At 42.2% G+C, this 16801-nt stretch overlaps 1 protein-coding gene across 3 annotated transcripts in view; it reads left to right on the top strand.

Moving 5' to 3' along the window:
* Positions 1-365: 365 nt before the first annotated feature.
* Positions 366-16801, top strand: part of arb2a (ARB2 cotranscriptional regulator A) — a 149997-nt gene continuing 133561 nt past the window's right edge. For all 3 annotated transcript variants that reach the window (XM_085787098.1, XM_085787097.1, XM_085787099.1), the window contains exons 1-5: positions 366-462; positions 1134-1274; positions 2425-2526; positions 5927-6027; positions 16367-16432. In XM_085787098.1, the coding sequence (XP_085643224.1) occupies positions 1169-1274; positions 2425-2526; positions 5927-6027; positions 16367-16432 (375 nt within the window). In that variant the 5' untranslated portion in view covers positions 366-462; positions 1134-1168. The remainder of the gene's footprint in view (positions 463-1133; positions 1275-2424; positions 2527-5926; positions 6028-16366; positions 16433-16801) is intronic.

The following is a 16801-nucleotide window of genomic DNA, read 5'->3' as shown; positions in this document are numbered from 1 at the left end:
TTATACATATTAAGCTGAGTGAAACTCATTTTTTAATTAAAAATCACGACAATTCAAGTTAAAGTTGAGCATTCAAATGTCACTCCAGTAAACAAAATATACAAAATTGGGTAAAAGCCTCATTCCTTATAGAATACATCAACATGTGAGCAACATGTGTTTTACATGTAAAATCTTCATATACAAGGTATCTCATATTTATACAGTTCAAGTACATTACTAGTGCAAGTTGCACTGCAACCCCTGTCAGGTGATCAGGTGGTAGAGATTTCACACAAGAGAAAACATCTGGATGAGCTACAGCAGCTACTGCGCTACTGTGTCTTTAAATATCCCTTCCAGTCCGTTGCCCCGGTAACCCGGAAGCTTCACGCTCACAGAGCTCAGCTCTGCTCAGAGTCCTTCCTGTTTTAGAAATTTCAAGGAAGCAGCAGCAACTGGACAGTCGCAAATGTACTGATGGTGCGTGAGTCGAGCAAAAAGCCTGCATGCATCTACTGTAAACAGCTGTTCCTCTCCGAGCCGATAGAGAAACGAGTGTGAAATAAAAAGCACGAATGTTGTCCTACTGTACGTGCTCGCAGTAGCTCCACGTAGAGCGACAGCACACATTCCGGGAGTTGTTTTGAAGAGCACGAAACAATAAACAGATGTTTACTGCTGCTGAGAGCATGACGGAGCAGTGTGAGGTAGCTGTGCGTGTGAAGGTGTCTGTGCTGTCTGTGTCTGCAGCCCGGCTGGAAAGAAGCTAGAACTTCGCTGCGTTTGCATAATTAACTCAGTTGCTGCACGTGTACAAAGTTGAGCGGACACACGTCCGCTGCTGCTGCTGCACTTTGGTTTCATGTTAGGTAGCAACAGTTGTCGTTAGCTGTTCACGCAGTGTGTTACTGCAGTGTTTCACTCCCCCGTTTTCCTCACACAGCTAGAGACTTCCAGCCTGAGCAGCAGAGCTGGATTCAACAGCAGGATTTCATGTTTTGGCTTCTTGCCACCTCACAGGTGCAACAAGCTTTGAGAGCGGATTCAGCCTCAGACAGAAATAAGCATGTTAAAGTATGATATGATACAGCATGTGTTCTGGCAATGCTCCTTTCTAGTTCTTAGTTTTCCCTTTTTTAATTTTATTTCAGGATGCACTTCAGTGATCTCCTGGCGCCCAGGACTCATGCTCTCTCATCTTTGTGCTGCCACACCAACCCTGTACATACTGTGGATCGCCATGGCCCAGGTTGCTGGCCAGGAGGACAGAGAGAAAACTACTGCACTCAAAGGTGAAATAAAAATCCTATTGTGAAGATGAAAGAATACAGTTAGTGCACTTAAATCAGAGGACAGGAGAGAACGATGGTAGTGAAACAGGAGAGATGTGAATGTAAAACCAATCCACAGCTGATATCATAGCTTACGTATCCAGCTAAATGGCAGTGGTGAGTCTAACTTTTAACTGTTGCCTATTTCCCTTTTTATAGATTGTATATTTTGCAGCTTCCACTTTCAAGACGCCACATGTGTTTCTCTTATCTAGATGACCCTTGTTAGTGTGTTTTCCTATCTTGGCCTGTGAATAGCACAGGTTTTAAGGAAATGTGTAGGCCTAACCCCTTTTACGCATGGGTGTGAAAATATGTCTTTAGAATTGATGGTGTTCTCATTGATCTGATTTCCTCAATCCCTGTCAGGTTAATTTGGATTATGGATTATGCAAAAAGTAGGCTACTGTTATTGATTGGCTAATGACACAATAGCAATGTAGCCTAGCTGCTACAGAGCAGTAAGATAATTCATAGCTGTATAAATTGTGTAATGCTGGCTTTATCATGTCATACAACAGGTAATAAAACCATACAGCTGTCTTGCCCAATGGTTAAAGATAATAAATGAATAAAGAGATATACTTTGGCCTTGGCCACTGAGTGCCATTCCACTTAAGATATATTTTTTACTTTTGTCTCATTAATTAAAAGCTTTACTTGCTTACTCGTAATTAAACGTTTAGCTATCCCCAAGAACACATAGCAGGAAATGTCCCACTTAACCTTGAGTCAAATATATTTGCCCACACTTTTTGCACACCAACATGTGCTAATTTCTCCCTGCAGTTTCTGTCTAGTTCAACTTCGGAGAAAAATGTCAAATGTGTGATGTGAATATCCTCTTTTATATCTACTATATACCACTTGAGGATGAGGAGCTTTTAGTTGGAGTAGGGACGCATTTGGCTATAACCCCCTTTAATTTAACCAAATGGAGAGACATTATCAAATGTTAATATAGTAAATTTTGCTGAATCTTAAAATTGTATGGTGTTGTGATTGAGATAAGTGCTAATACGTTTTTGACATTCTTTTAAGAAAGGGAGCTTTATGACTGTTGTCATTAATAATTTCTTACCTTTTATCCTCCCTCTCTCTTTATCCTCAGATTTGCTGTCAAGAATAGACCTAGATGAACTGATGAAGAAAGATGAACCCCCTTTCACTTTCCCCAAGACACTGGAGGAGTTTGAGTATGCCTTCAATGAACGTAAGTTCATCATTTAGTCTTTAAAGCATAAACCAACAACACTGACAGTTGAGGTGAATTTCTTCAGCCCAGGTAAACTGAAGGTAACATTCTTGGATTTGAGCCAAACCCATGTTAGGTCTGGATACAAACCAGAGAAAACATACTTTGGTTGGTGACTCCGTAAAATGAAGCAGCCTCTACTTACAACGCCTTGTCACAACCTCTGAAGATTGATTTTCCCTTGATACGTGTTAGTTTCAAGTACCAAGGAGACTACCCCATGTATAAACTATTCCAAAAAGGCAAGGATCAGTCAAAAATAAGTATAATTTCTGTAATAATAGTATTATCCCTCCATTAATCCTCTTCCCTCAGATTGATTTGTGACCACTGGACAGGTCACGACCCCTAGGTTGGGAACTGAAGTGTCTAGTTGGACACTTTCACAGGATTTGCTAAAGCTATTTCATGAAAGCTACTTTGAAGCTGACATATATAAACAAAATTCCCATAGTAATTAAAAAACTGGAGACAATATCAATAGTATGTCAGTGTTTTTGAATTAATGACCTAAAACTGTCTCCGTTGGGGAGGAAGTTACAGGTGTGTCTGTGTGTCAGTGAGCAGTGACAGCAAGGAGCTGAGCTGAACCCTGAGTGGTTTGGGTCCAGATGATCTAAAATTCTCTTTAGGATTCTCTTGGCTGGCTTTAATCAAACCAGGTGGAGGGAAGGAGGAAGAGCTGGAAAAGGTGGTGGTTTTGGCTCTTAGTATTCCCCTGTAGTCTCTTTCTCTCCCTCTCTCACCCCCTCTGTTCTCTGTCAGTGTCTCTGCTGGCTGTCTGGCTGGCTGAGTGGGGGACATGTTGTGTACTCTACGGCCCGTCAGTAACCTACTCAGCCTTGCCCTCTGCCTGACGGAGCATTTGCATAACCTCGCTGTGCCTAAGAACAGAGACATGCAGACTCACCCACCACCCCCCTCTACCCCACCCTCAAGTTCCCAGCTCATTCTCCCATAGAGGGAGAAACACTCTCAGAGACTCTCGGTTGCCTCACCCTTTTATCTCCTCTCTTCCCCTTTCTCCTCCGTCTCTGTATCTGTCTGTTTCTGCCCATTCCCTGCTCTAAAGCCCAAACTAAAACACAGCTAACCCACCCACCCACCCACACATAGCTGGATATACACACCCATGCCCATCTGTATGTCTTGCCAATTTCCACTTGGGTCTGTTTTTGAAGGATAGTATTTCTATTAAAGCATCGGTGGCCCTCAGGCAGTGTCTCTAGTATGTCGGCTCACAGTCACTCTGACTTGCAGGCATTTCTATAGCTACACCCAGGCTACCTTTGCCTGAGACAGGTGGAACAAAAATGTTAATTTGACCATGTAATGATGTGAATACAGACGAGGCTGTGTACAATAGTTTGCAGGTATCTTAATCACTGAAGATGATGGCTTCATCTCGCTAGCCCTCCGGTTTTCCATTACTGGAAATCCAAGGTTATGTACACCTAATTAAGCGGCCAAATTGAGAACAGAATGCTAATTATGACAGAAAAAGAGGAGAAAACTTGAGAAAACGTTATTCCTCTGAGAGGGTGTGTTAGGGGAGGCAATGGAGCCCATACACACACACACACACACACACACACACATACACACATACACCACACACTTCTTCCTCTTCTTCTTCTCCCTCCTTCACACATGCACACACATGCACGCACACACACACATACTCACACACACACACACCCTTTTCCTACAGTAGGATTTCATTATAGCTCCTCTCTTCCTTCTCTTAGGCAGTAGTGTTTAGATCCTCACCCCTCCACGAATGCATAATTGATTTTCTTCAAGGTACTTTTTGCGCTACTGCTTTATCCTAACTTCTCACTCGTCTCCTGCTCTACCTCTCAGGCACAAGGCTGCTTTTTAATGCAACACAATGACAAACCTATATTCAGGATTACATGTTGTCTAACAGCAAACCATGAAAGCAAGTGCTGTAATACGCAGTGCGTAAGCAATGTAAGATTTATCACATTGATAGAAGGGTGAAAATGGTGGCAATTTAGAAGAAGATGAAAAAATGCTTATGCATTCTGTTATCTTGCAAAGAAATTATATTTATTTACAGTATATCTTGGATGGGTTTTCTCACATGGTGCAATAATTGAGAAAGTATGAGAGCCCCCTGGCTATTTGGGTTAAGTATGTGTACTTTTCAGTGGTTTAGCTCTTACAAATGCTGCAGTCATAAAGGTCAAAATTAAATTTAGCACTGTTTAGTGTTTTATTGTGTTGTAGTGTCAACTGCAGGATCGATGGGCCTCATAGCTTAAGGTATAAACGTACTGGTTCCACAGACACACAAGGGTAATTGTTTATTAAGAAAAAAAGGAGTACCATCTGAGCAGCACTTTCCTGTCTTATGACTGTTTTATATGAAATAAAACCTGCCTGTGTTAAAAACTCCTTTGGTTTCGCTGAATTATAATAAATCACTTAAACATTATCCCAGAGAGCTTTAGTTTTTTCTCAGTCAATTACTGTCTACTGTCTTGTAATGGCAGTTTGGCCTGTTTGCAAAAAAAATTACAGACATCTACTGACACTTACTGTATGTCCACACCTGGTCCTTCTGGCTGCATTTGCTGATGTGTTGTCTTTGTGTCTGGGTGTATGCAAGCTACGCTGGTTAGGGTGACTGGCTGATGCCCAGCAGTTGCAAGGAGCAGTTGTCGTCATGGCCAGTGTGTGCCAGTCCACCTTTCTCCCTCGTGCTCTCTCTTTCTCACACACACAGACACACACACACTGAGGACCTTTTCTTCACCTCCTTTAGTTTTTCCACAAGGGGATTTCAGGTGGGAACAGTAGGGACAGACCTGTGGCCTGTTGCCAGAGTGTGCAAGGAAGAAGAGGGAGAAAGAGATGGACACAGTTAAAGAGGAAGGGGAGAGACTTTTAGATGGATGAAAAGAGGGGGAGAGAATTTTTGCCATACCAGCTGTCTAGTCCTGGCCTGCCAGACTACCCAGAAGGCCGTTGGAGTCGTGACTGGAAGAACGCTGCTGCATCCACAGGCCTTGCACCTGCCAGATGGGGGTTTTGGAGGGAGGGATGGTAAAAAAAAGAAGCAGATGAGAAGAGAGCGAAAGAATAATAAAAAACCCAATAAAGACCTAAGTAGTGAAGCTTAGTTGTTTAATTTTGGCAGATACTGCTATTTTTGTATGTCCTGTCTGAAGAAGTGGCTTGCTCAACATGCATAACTTTACCTGCCTCTCTCTCTCTCTCCCTCTCACACACACACACACACACACACACACACACACACACACACACACACATCCACTCATACAAAAATCATATAACATATGTATTTTTTCTTTCCATGGTTCTCATATAGATGGCCAGCTCAGACATATAAAAACAGGGGAGCCTTTTGTGTTTAATGCCAGAGAGGATCTCCACCGCTGGAACCAGAAACGCTATGAAGCTCTCGGAGAGGTAATACACAGCTCTTTCTACTGGCATACTTTTTTTGAAGCTACCCTCAAGCCATCCATATTCAGCAACTTCCACTTTAGCTACAGCGTCTAGTTGGATGTTCTGTCCTGATTGTTTTTTGTAACATGACATTACAAGCTGCATCACAGGTTGCAAATGTTGCCGATTGTTTAGAGAGCAAACACGGCACCTCAGCCTTTATTACATATTAATCCTGCTAAATTGCTTCATTATATTTATATGGGCTGAGTATATTTTTGGCATTCAAATATAGTTCCCCCATGAAGATATTTTTTTTAGTTAGTAATGGTGACAGCACTGCTGTAGAAGAGAGGTGATATTTAGACCAAAGAAGAAGAATGTGTTTGGATCTTAAATAGGCTGCCAAAATAAAAAACAAAAAACCTTTGTCCCACTTGAATGCCAAGGCTTGATTTGTAACCACAGGCAGTCCCGCTGTGACACAGCAAATATTTACTGCCTGTTTTACTGCCCAAAAGTAAGAAAGAGACTGTAGGTCCAAAGAACATCAAGTTGCCCAAATTAACATTTACCGCTCATTAGATTCTTTTAAAAATGCATTTATAGGCTTCAAAATATTGTAATGTTAGCCTTCTCTATCCATTACAATGGCTGTTTTAATTCACACTTATTAGAGGAGTTACAAAAGTGTTCTGAGAAGGCTAATTGTCTCTTAAGGATCCCAGCTCTCTTTCAAACACAATGGTCATGGTAAACTGCGACAGCCTTTTACACAGTAACATTTGTTTGTGAGAGAGGCTATGGAGCTCTTACACATTCTGTCAATTACAAACTGGACAAACTGCATTGTAACATTCTTTTAAACATCTTAAATGCCAATACTGCAGAATGGCTTGAGTAGTGGTGTATCTTGTGGTCCAGGCCTCTGTCAGATTAGAATGAGGAAGGTTTACAAGCACTTTAAAGGTCATGGTCGGCTGGAGCAGGTGAACACAATGGATTTCACCCTAATCATCTACTTGTCAGCTTAGTTGTGGTACGGGTTGAGTTTTAGGTCAAACGTGTCACATAACTCCAGTTAAATTCTCTAAGTCTGAAATGGACAGTGATTTTTCTGATGGTTCAAAGCAAGAGCCTGAATCAGTTGTGAACCTGAACAGAGGTGTGAGACTAAATCTGCAGCTAAAAAACATGTCCTTCACTCCAAAAAAGGTGAACATAATGGAAGGATGAAATGGCAAACTTTGAATATTGGAGGCCTAGTTATGGTGGAGGCTGCAATCCTGTCAAATATGTGCAGTGGAGAATTGACAACTGTTTTTACACTTGCTGATGCACGACTGGTGTGAATGGGATGTGACTGCAGATAAACTGTTGACCTCTATTGTCTGTTGTTATCTTGCATATACTTATGGAGCATGTGTTGGGAAAAGCTACTTTTAGGTTTTAATTGCAAGGTTTATGTATGAAGTTCTGTCGTCCTCCAACTCCGTCATCATCCAAAACATACACCATCCTAAAGTTCACCTCTTATTCACTCCCACAGTACCATCACATGCAATATGCATTAAGATAATGAGACAAATGTTCTTTTGTAATCTGTTTTTTTTTTGTTTTTTTTTTGCATCCCCTGCTATGTTGCTTTTAATTGTTGTGAGCATTCTTTGAAGTTCAAAGCAAAGTGATAGACCCATTTGTGGGATTACCTGAGTGTTTTTATTATTTCTAATGCAGGTATACAGTAGTTCCTTTGAGAGCCTGCCTTCTGTGAAGGCTTTTTTCCCCCTCTTTTCTTTTGCGTGCTCAGGCACTATCTACCAACATCTAAAAAGACTGTTGAAACAAACATTTGGTAGCAGGAAAGCAGAGGCCCGGAAAGAACACACAGACATTTAAACTAACTGAACTGAGGCATCTGAGGGGGGCCAAACATTTGGAGGAAAGAAATAATCATCAAGCAATATGTATGCAAATTTTATTCATCCTGTGATTAAAAAATTGACAGAAGCATCTTCTTTAGAGAGGAAAAAAGGAAATAGTGTCAATCAGTGTTGATGTGAGCTTGTGTAATGAGAACAGATACTCTATGTGTTGTGCTGCAGGAGATTAACTGGCTGAGAAGAAAGGAACACTACCTGAATAAGCAGTATTATCTGTCTGTTGTTTTTAGGCCACAGATGATTCAAGAAAATGAATACTGTACCTCTCTCACACAGCTTTGCAAGTACAAATGCATTGTTTTTGCTGGTAAGAAATATGCTCCATTATAAATAGACACAACTACTGAATTGTATGCCTTTGGTTGTAAAAGTAGGTTATGCTGCTTAGTCAGCCTCTATATGGATGAGTTTAAGAGTGTGTGTCACACAGGCGTATACCTGCATGCTTATTTCTGCTTCCATCTGGCCAACACATACAGATCTATTTGTGCCTGAATTTCTGTGTGTGCCATTTTTTGTGTCTAGTCTTTTCTCCCATCCCTCCCCTTCATTTGTGCACCATGCAGGGGAAGAGACTTTGTCAGATGTCATGAGGGTAAAGGTAAAATAAGCTTCTATGCAGACGGGCCTGTTATGGGCAACACCACTCCTCAGCACACCCCAGTGCCCTCTATCAACCTGCCACCTGAGACGCTCTGAGAACTAGCCACAATTCAGCCTGGGAGCTGTGAGACATGGCACAAGGACGTGGGTGCATGTGTTTGCCTCTGGCAGTGTGAATTGAATGGCATCATCATTGCCCCCTAATGTTCACTCACATTCCTTTTTGCCCCCCCATACCTCTGTCCATCTCTCCCTCCTGTCGTCTTCTCAGTGTCTTTATATCTTCATGGTTCTGTATTGTGTGTGTGTGTGTGTGTGTGTGTGTGTGTGTGCACGCACATTTGTGTGACTGTGTACATGTGTGAGGGGGCTCGGGGGTGGCGGCTGTATTGTCAGACACATCACAGCACCAGATGTCCAATTTGCACTTCAGCCTCGTCTGAATGGCGGGACGGATACAAAGAGGGAGAACGAGGATGTTGGTATGATGGCCTCCAAGCAAAGAAAGAGATGGGAACAAAATTTGGGTTGAGCAGCGAATCATTTTTTACACTTCATTTCTGATCTATGAAAAAATAATTTAAATTTTTTTTGTCCATATACTTATGCCATGATGAAGAGAGATTTGCAGATGCTATTACCCTGAAGCTGTATCAGTCCATTTTATTTGGAGACCATTGACCATATTGTAAGTGGCCTGCAATTCAACACTTGAGAAAAATAGTGGTGGTCATGAAGTGATAACACATCCTAATTTGAAGGCCTGATTCTATTATTAACTCATAGCAAACTGGTGCAAGTCATTGAAACTGAAAGAGAGAGAGAGAGAGAAGAGAAGAGAAGAGAAAAGTGGACTGACAGAATGTGTTATGGTCCCAATACATAAACAAACAATTTAACTAATATACCGAGGTAATATACAGTATTATATAAATATATATAAATAAATGGATAAAAATGCCCAAGTCGGCTAGATAGATAAAACATCTGCCCATTCGCTAGGAGTTGTATCAACTCATTCTGTGACATGTTGGAAATCACCTCCTGAAGTTATGCACATGGCAGGTTAAAGAAAAGGATACAGAGAGGATCTCTCTGTTAGTCCCATTAACCCCAGTTTTATTTATTATGTTGTGTTGCATTCTGTTTTGTCTTATGCAAACTAAACAGTACACAAAGACTGAAAAACAGACCACTGGTGTGGTGACATTTTCCATCCTTGGCTCTCACTGTTATCATAATGGCTGTATTACAGCTGTAATGCAGTGCAGGCTATCTGAGCGGTGTTGCTCAGTGCAGCAGGGTCACCGCAGCCTGTGTAGGTGTCAGTTGTAGTCTAATTCCTGTGATTCGGTGATGAATCTCTCTGATAGAAGACAAGCATAGGGTCTGGCCCAGATGGAGCTCTATTAAGCTGTTAATAAATGAGGATTCTTCTCTGCTCTGCCTGCATCTGTGGAATTGAAGGCAGTCACAAATTTGTAAACGCACACACACACACACAGTCAGAATATTATAATGAAGTAAAGCTAGCCAGATGGCTGAATTAGAAAGCCGTCTCTTTCTCTTTCTCCTTTTCTCTCTGCCTCTTCATCTCTCTGTCTCTGCCTCCGTCCCTCCCTCCTCTCTCTCTCTCTCTCTCTCTCTCTCTCTCTCTCTCTCTCTCTCTCTCTCACTGCTGTTTCTGTTCCCTGTTTCCCTATGTTTCTACATTCTAGATGTTGGTGTTTGTCACAGCTGACTCGGAGCGAAAGGCCTTGCTGAAGTGCCCTTGAGCAAAACGATGAACATTTAGGGAAAAAGGGTTTTCTTTTGCTAATGATAAATTATGACAAGTTTATATTATACTATGATATTACATTATATTCAGAAACAAAGTTCATCTTATTTTATACATTTACAATGTGCATAAATTACAATGTCATCCGCATACATTTGGATGCTAGTCTAAGGATAAACAATAAATGAGGTACAGTAGGATCGGTGAGATTTAATAGTCAGGTCATTGGGGGAAATGGGGTGATTGTGTACCTGGACAAACCGTTTTGGAGAGTTAGCATAAAACACTATCCCCTAAACTGACATAATATTTTCTGTGTTCGAACTTCACCATTTGCCAGTGTTCATGCAGTAGACCCTGTGAATGTGTGGGTGCTGATAAAAGTCAACAGGTGTGAATGGATGTACCTGAGCAGTTGATGCTTTACCTGTCCTGCTGATTTAAGTTGTAGACAGGTGGAAGTAATTTTGCAGGGATTTTTAAACAATGTAGTTTACAAACGGTGTCACACATTTATTTTACCTGATGCCGTATTTTTTGTGTTTCTATAACGTGCTGAATGTTGTAGTATATTTATCCCTTTACATTGACCTATAAAGGATGGATCATGGTGTGGTCATGAAATGTTGCGTCAGTGCCACAATGGGAGTCATGGAGACAGGCCTCCACACTGCACTTAAAGCACCAGGAGGCCCCATACCAGTCGTGGACCATTTTGTTGAGAAGCTAATGGACTCTCTCTAAAGAGGGACTATAAATGACAGCTGTCTGCCCTGATTCACTGACTGCCTCATGTCTCCATTCCCAAAACACTTAAAAACTGCTGCTACAGCTTCTGCAGAAAGCAGGAAGTAGAAACAGACACAGTGAGACAAAAATGGTTGCAGGGTGTGGGCGAGGTGGATTAGAGTTGATGAAAGAGAAGAGAATTGGACAGGGGATGGGGATTGGATGGAGGGTGGGGGGGGGGGTTAGAGAAAAGACAGGAGGGCTGGTAGTTACAGTACTGGCATCTGTCACTACCGCCGGCACCCACGGTGGCACACAGTACTTTACTTTGAATTACCCTCTGCCGGCTTCTCAGTTAACACCTGAGGAGGTCATTACGGTGCCATTAGGATGAGTAGTGCAGGGAGGGCAGAGAGGGAGTCAGAGAGAGGGATATCTACGCTAAGTGTAAACAGACTGTCTGTCAGTCTGTGTCGGAGAACTTTCCCTTCCCCTTGAGAGCCCTCTCTCCTCTGACAGGAGAATGACAGAGACCTCATGGGAATTACAGCCGACTCTCTCTCACTCTCTCTCTCTCTCTTTGTTTCCCACGCGGGACTGACAGATCACAAACTCACAACAATAGGCCCTATTTTAATACCACTTTCTGTTGGTACATGAGGCTGACTTAAATAAACAACCTTTCTATTGCCACGTGCTCTCTCATTTTCGCAGTCTGTCTCTCTTTCTGAGTAATGCTTTGCTGTTGTTGCTGCTGTTGTTGTGCTGCATTGTTCGGGGGGATTTTCTTCTTTTTTCTTTTTCCTCCTCTCCTCTATTCTCTGGAGAAGAAGGAATGCTTTCCTGGGTGCAGTCAGTGATACACCATGGAGCAGCTCTTTCAGTTTCATTATATAAACAGCTTTGATGCCTCTTCTTGCTCTCTGGTTTCTATGGCTAAGTGCCTTTGGAGAGGGCTCTGGACTAGAGAGACAAGAGATGTGTGTGTCTATACAGGAGTTTCTCGTATGTGTGTATAATGTGCTGCTGTCTTGAGTAGATTTGTGCACCAGGCTAACACTTAGTAAAGGAGATCAACCACTGTGGCTTCTTTGCCACCAATAAGTGATACATTATTACAGTATTTAAACTGGAATCCTCAAAAGGCCTTAAAACGGCTTTGAAACTGTGACTTCTACTTACATAAAATGTCTTTCTTTTCTTGTGGTGTGGCTGCAGTTTCTGTTGGGACATGTCAAGAGATGCTTCTCTTTATATTTTAGTGTTTATTTCCATTTATGAGTTGTATGTTTCACTAGAATTTAATTGGTCTTAAAGAGTCTGAAGTGTATCTTGATGAAACTTGCAGACCCTGATAAACATCTGTTTCATGATCGTCTCTCAGGGGCGGTTTCAGATCATTGCTTTTTCTTCCTCCCTTGTAATTACCTCAGTTTTTCCATTGCCCTTGACCATCCCAGCCTTTTTCCTCCCTCCTCCTCCCCCTCCCTCTTATTGTTCTGCGATACCTTTTCTTCTTCTCTTTTATACTTCCCTTCCTCTCTGTTCCCTCTGCTCCTGTTCCTCGCCTCCTTGTCTTTCCCACCTCTCAATCTATCCTCCTCTTCCTGTCCCGGTTCTCCTCTTCCCTACTCTCCCTCTCCCCAGGTATGGTCAGCCAAACCAGGCATGACTGTTGTAATCAGTGGGAGCACACACAGGCACACACATTAACTAACACATGTGCACACATAATGTGGGAGGTCTTTCACCCTCAGTAGTGAGGAGTTTAAAAACATATCGACTTGCAGCTATGATGGTCTTCATTAAGACAGTGGCTTGGTGTGTGAGGGAGAGTGATGAAGAAATCGTTGTCAGGATGACCCGAGGTTTGTTAGGGGCTGAGGGCACAGCCCACCCACTTAAAAGGACTTGTATCAAGGCCACATGCTGTACTGTTCTCTCTCCTCCTCCATCCTCTCTTCCATTGCGCCTTCTCCCATCAGCTGTTCACCGCAGTGGGATCTGGCACAAGACTCTGGCTCCTGGGGATTACTTCTACACCTCTCCTTTCTTGTCTTCCTCCTTTCCTCCCACTGAGCCCTCCTCTAAGTCCCTTCCTTCCTCCCTGATCCCACTCTTCTTGCTTCATCACCACAATGCTTCCTCTACACAAACAAACCACAGACACAGAGGTGACCTCAGCTGCAGAGAGACTCTATTTCAGACTCTCCCACGATCGCTCTCACGGTCATGTAGAGAGCTCGCCGTTGTTTCGAGGATACATCATCATCCAGTTGTCGCAGCAGCCAATTGAAACTGTTACCCTTTTCCTCTCTCTTTACCTTTGTCTGTCTGGACTTGAGAGACAAAGTCAATAAGGGTTACCTGTGATCACTGCTCTTAGAGTGTGTCTCCTGGGGGACACTGTGTCTTTGGAGATGAAACTGTGCAGTCTGGGTCTCCATCTTTTTTAAAAGACAGATACAGAGTTTATATTGATATTTCAGATAATGTGGCACCCATAGCTTGTCATCCTGAATGACAGTACATATTAAATATGTAGTAGCAGATGTGTGTTGCGATAATGACTTTGTAAGCATGTTTGTGGTCATGAAACCTATTAATTTGAATTGAATTAGGCTCTTTTATCTTTTTCTCCTTTCCCTCTTTCCGTTTCTCTCCCTCTCTCCCCTCCCTTCCCTTCTCTTTGTGTGTCTTAATATTATTTGCCAAATCCACTCCTCGTGCTTCTCCTATCGTCCGATGCCGACAATGCAGGCACTCAGCGTTGCTTCCTGCAGGCATTTCATTAAAGCACTAATAACACATTGGTAATTAGGTGACAAAGAGGCTTTTCTTATTGTACTGATCAGCTGCTGAGACGTAGTCCTCAGAGGCCCACACAGAAGGAGGTTTGCTGTGTGTGCGCCAGGACATTTTTGTGAGTTTCTGAGTTGTGTGTCTCTGCTCTGAGTCTATTGTTTCTGAAAACAAAAATCGGATATTGATCCATTGAAATGCCAGTACTGTCCCTTTCTCAATTCTTACTTTTGATCTGTTTTTTTTCCTATCTGAAAAGAAAAGGTCATCTTATAGCAGTTTACATCATGAACTAAAACACACATATGCCCACATATCCACATATATACACAAGCTTGGATATTAGATTCTTATTTATGATCTACAGTATCCTTTTATCAGTGGAAATGAATTTTCACATCGAAACTCTTGCATTCTTTCCAGTTTTTCTTTCTCCTCTTGTTCCCCATCAGTCTCTCCCCTGATTCTATATCAGATGGTTCTCGAGCCACCTGAGGCACTGAACAAATAACGTAGTGCAAATGAAATTTCCTGTGAGGCTTATTGATGTCATTAAACACTAGCATACTGAGGCCCGGAATCATTTTAGTCTTCATCAGACTGGCTGACATTTTAGTGAATTAGCTGTTGTGGAGGTTTGGTGGGTTCAGATGAGGTGGGGTTGCTTTAGCTCTGCTAGCCACCCTCCGCCTCTACCCCCCCCCCCCTCCTCCTTCACAGGGTCAAATGCTAGAATCGATCATCTCATTTGGTCCGTCTGCTGGCCTTTGATTGGCTGTCATAAGGCTAATATGTGTCTGGTGTGTAATGATATTCTTGCATGTTGTTCTCAAAGCAGTAAATCAAGTTAGCATTTCATTTCTCTTGTGCATAAGAGAGTAAGAGACCATGGCAGCAGTATGTGATTATCAGGAGAATGCACATTAGACTTTGAAGCGAAAGCCTTTGTTTTACTCTTAAGTTGCACTTGACCTTTTGTTGTCCTTTCTTTTCTATGTGAAAAATCACTTCTGTGAAGAAGCATCTACCACCTTTAAATTTTGAAAGCAGAAATATTCTCAAATTCATGCCATTTAAAATAGGTTTGGAGTTTGGAACATGTATTTTAGGGATATGCATAATTTCATTGTCCTGTGGCTGACATTTCAAAACTGGGTCTGAAGAAAATGTTTAGTTTTGTGTGCGCCAAAACTTACAAAAGCTAAGCACATCATGGTCTAAAAGAATCCCATTAGTTTTTTCTACATCTGTAACTGTTGCACTTGTCATGTTGGCAGTGAGGGAGTTTTTTTTTTTTTTTTTCACTCATCCAAGAGAAATGTTCTTTTAGAAATAGCACAATATTTTTTCGATGACTAAATGTCTGTTGACCGGTTGATATTGAATCCCCGTACAGTTCTCCACCTTCACACACATTAATGAGGTCTGAGTATCATGCCACTCTAGGCTGTGAGACATGACAGTCTCTGGTTGATCCTTGTTTGTGTTTGGCCTTTGTGTTTGGGGTCAGTCAGTTGGTTCGTCTCTTGACTAGAGAGCGTGACTGGGGCTTGGACATGCTTTGTAGCTGTGGCGCCACTGCTGGCCTTTGCTTTCCTGATTTAGTAAGGCTGCTGCCTCAAAAGCTGTGGCCGAAGTGCGGCTGCACAGCAAAACAGGACAACATGTTGCTCCCTGTGTTCTACGCGCCCTAACATTTCATTGTTGTGACATGTGTACAGGATATGGGAATCTGATGTTGCATCTGATTGGGAAACATCATTATGGCAACAATAGCCACGTCACAGCTCACTGCCAGTGATCATGTGCCCTGTCATCTGTTATCACTCCTAACTCCTTCAGCTCTTTCTCACAACTGATCAAAAATCTAAATCTGTTCCACAAAGTGCTTGTCTCTGTTCTCAGCTCAGCAGGACGTGGGGAGAAGAAAAGAAGGGAAGAAAAAATAAGGAAAATTGAAAAGAAAGTTGTTAATGTCACTGAACCATGAAAGGCTTGGCCCGGGGTTGGAATGACTCGGTATACAAGGTTCTTTAGTGCTGTGGCTGCGGGGATAAACATAACTTACATCAGCCCTTCGCTTGTACAGGAGATTTCCTCTCCTGGCACTTACAACCTCAACACTCACACTGCACTGCGATACACACACGCACATACACACACACACACACACACACACACACACACACACACACACACACACACACACTCTACGATCCAGACCCTTTCAAGTAGCTCATGTACACATGCATACACACACACACCAGAGGGCAAACAAGGGTTTTTGAATAGTAGTTTTTATTCTGTTTGCAAGCATGACAGTGGTTGCTATTACTTGTTCACACATACACACACTTTAGTTTGCTTTTGTTGGATGGATTTGTATCATGCCAACATAAAAATATCAACTGCATTAGACACTGTGTTATCAATGTATTGTCTGACTGTGTGTGTGTGTGTGTGTGTGTTCACGTGTGTTCTGTGTCTTTTTTTTTCTCTCCAGATCATCACTCAGTATGTTTATGAGCTGCTGGAGAAAAAGTGCAACATGACTAAAGCCTTCCTGCCAGTAAGTACCCAGAGTGTGAAAAGAGGCATTTTCCTCTTTGATTTATGCCCTTGAAGATTAAAGGGAGTATTAAATATGAAAATTGACGTAAATGCTTCGGCTTCAGAGTGTGATTATATTGAGTGTCCTGTTTAAACAAAATAAAGAAAAGGGGATTGTGAGGAGTCAGCTCTCCTCATTTCTCTATCAGTCTTTGTCTTTCCTTTTCTCTCTCACTCAGTTTCTCTCTTACTCTCTCTCTTTCTGTTACTCCCTCCTCTGCTCACATCCTTTGTGCAAAAGTGTCTCCTCAACAAATTAACTGTATTGTGACGTGTCATTTCAAAGGCGCAGAGGCACAGCATGCTGATGCTTAATCTGTTTCGCATT

This window comes from Trachurus japonicus, chromosome 9, assembly GCF_045865225.1.
Source record: "Trachurus japonicus isolate A0001 chromosome 9, Traja_1.0".
NCBI lineage: Eukaryota > Metazoa > Chordata > Actinopteri > Carangiformes > Carangidae > Trachurus > Trachurus japonicus.
This window is presented reverse-complemented; position numbering and strand designations above follow the sequence as displayed.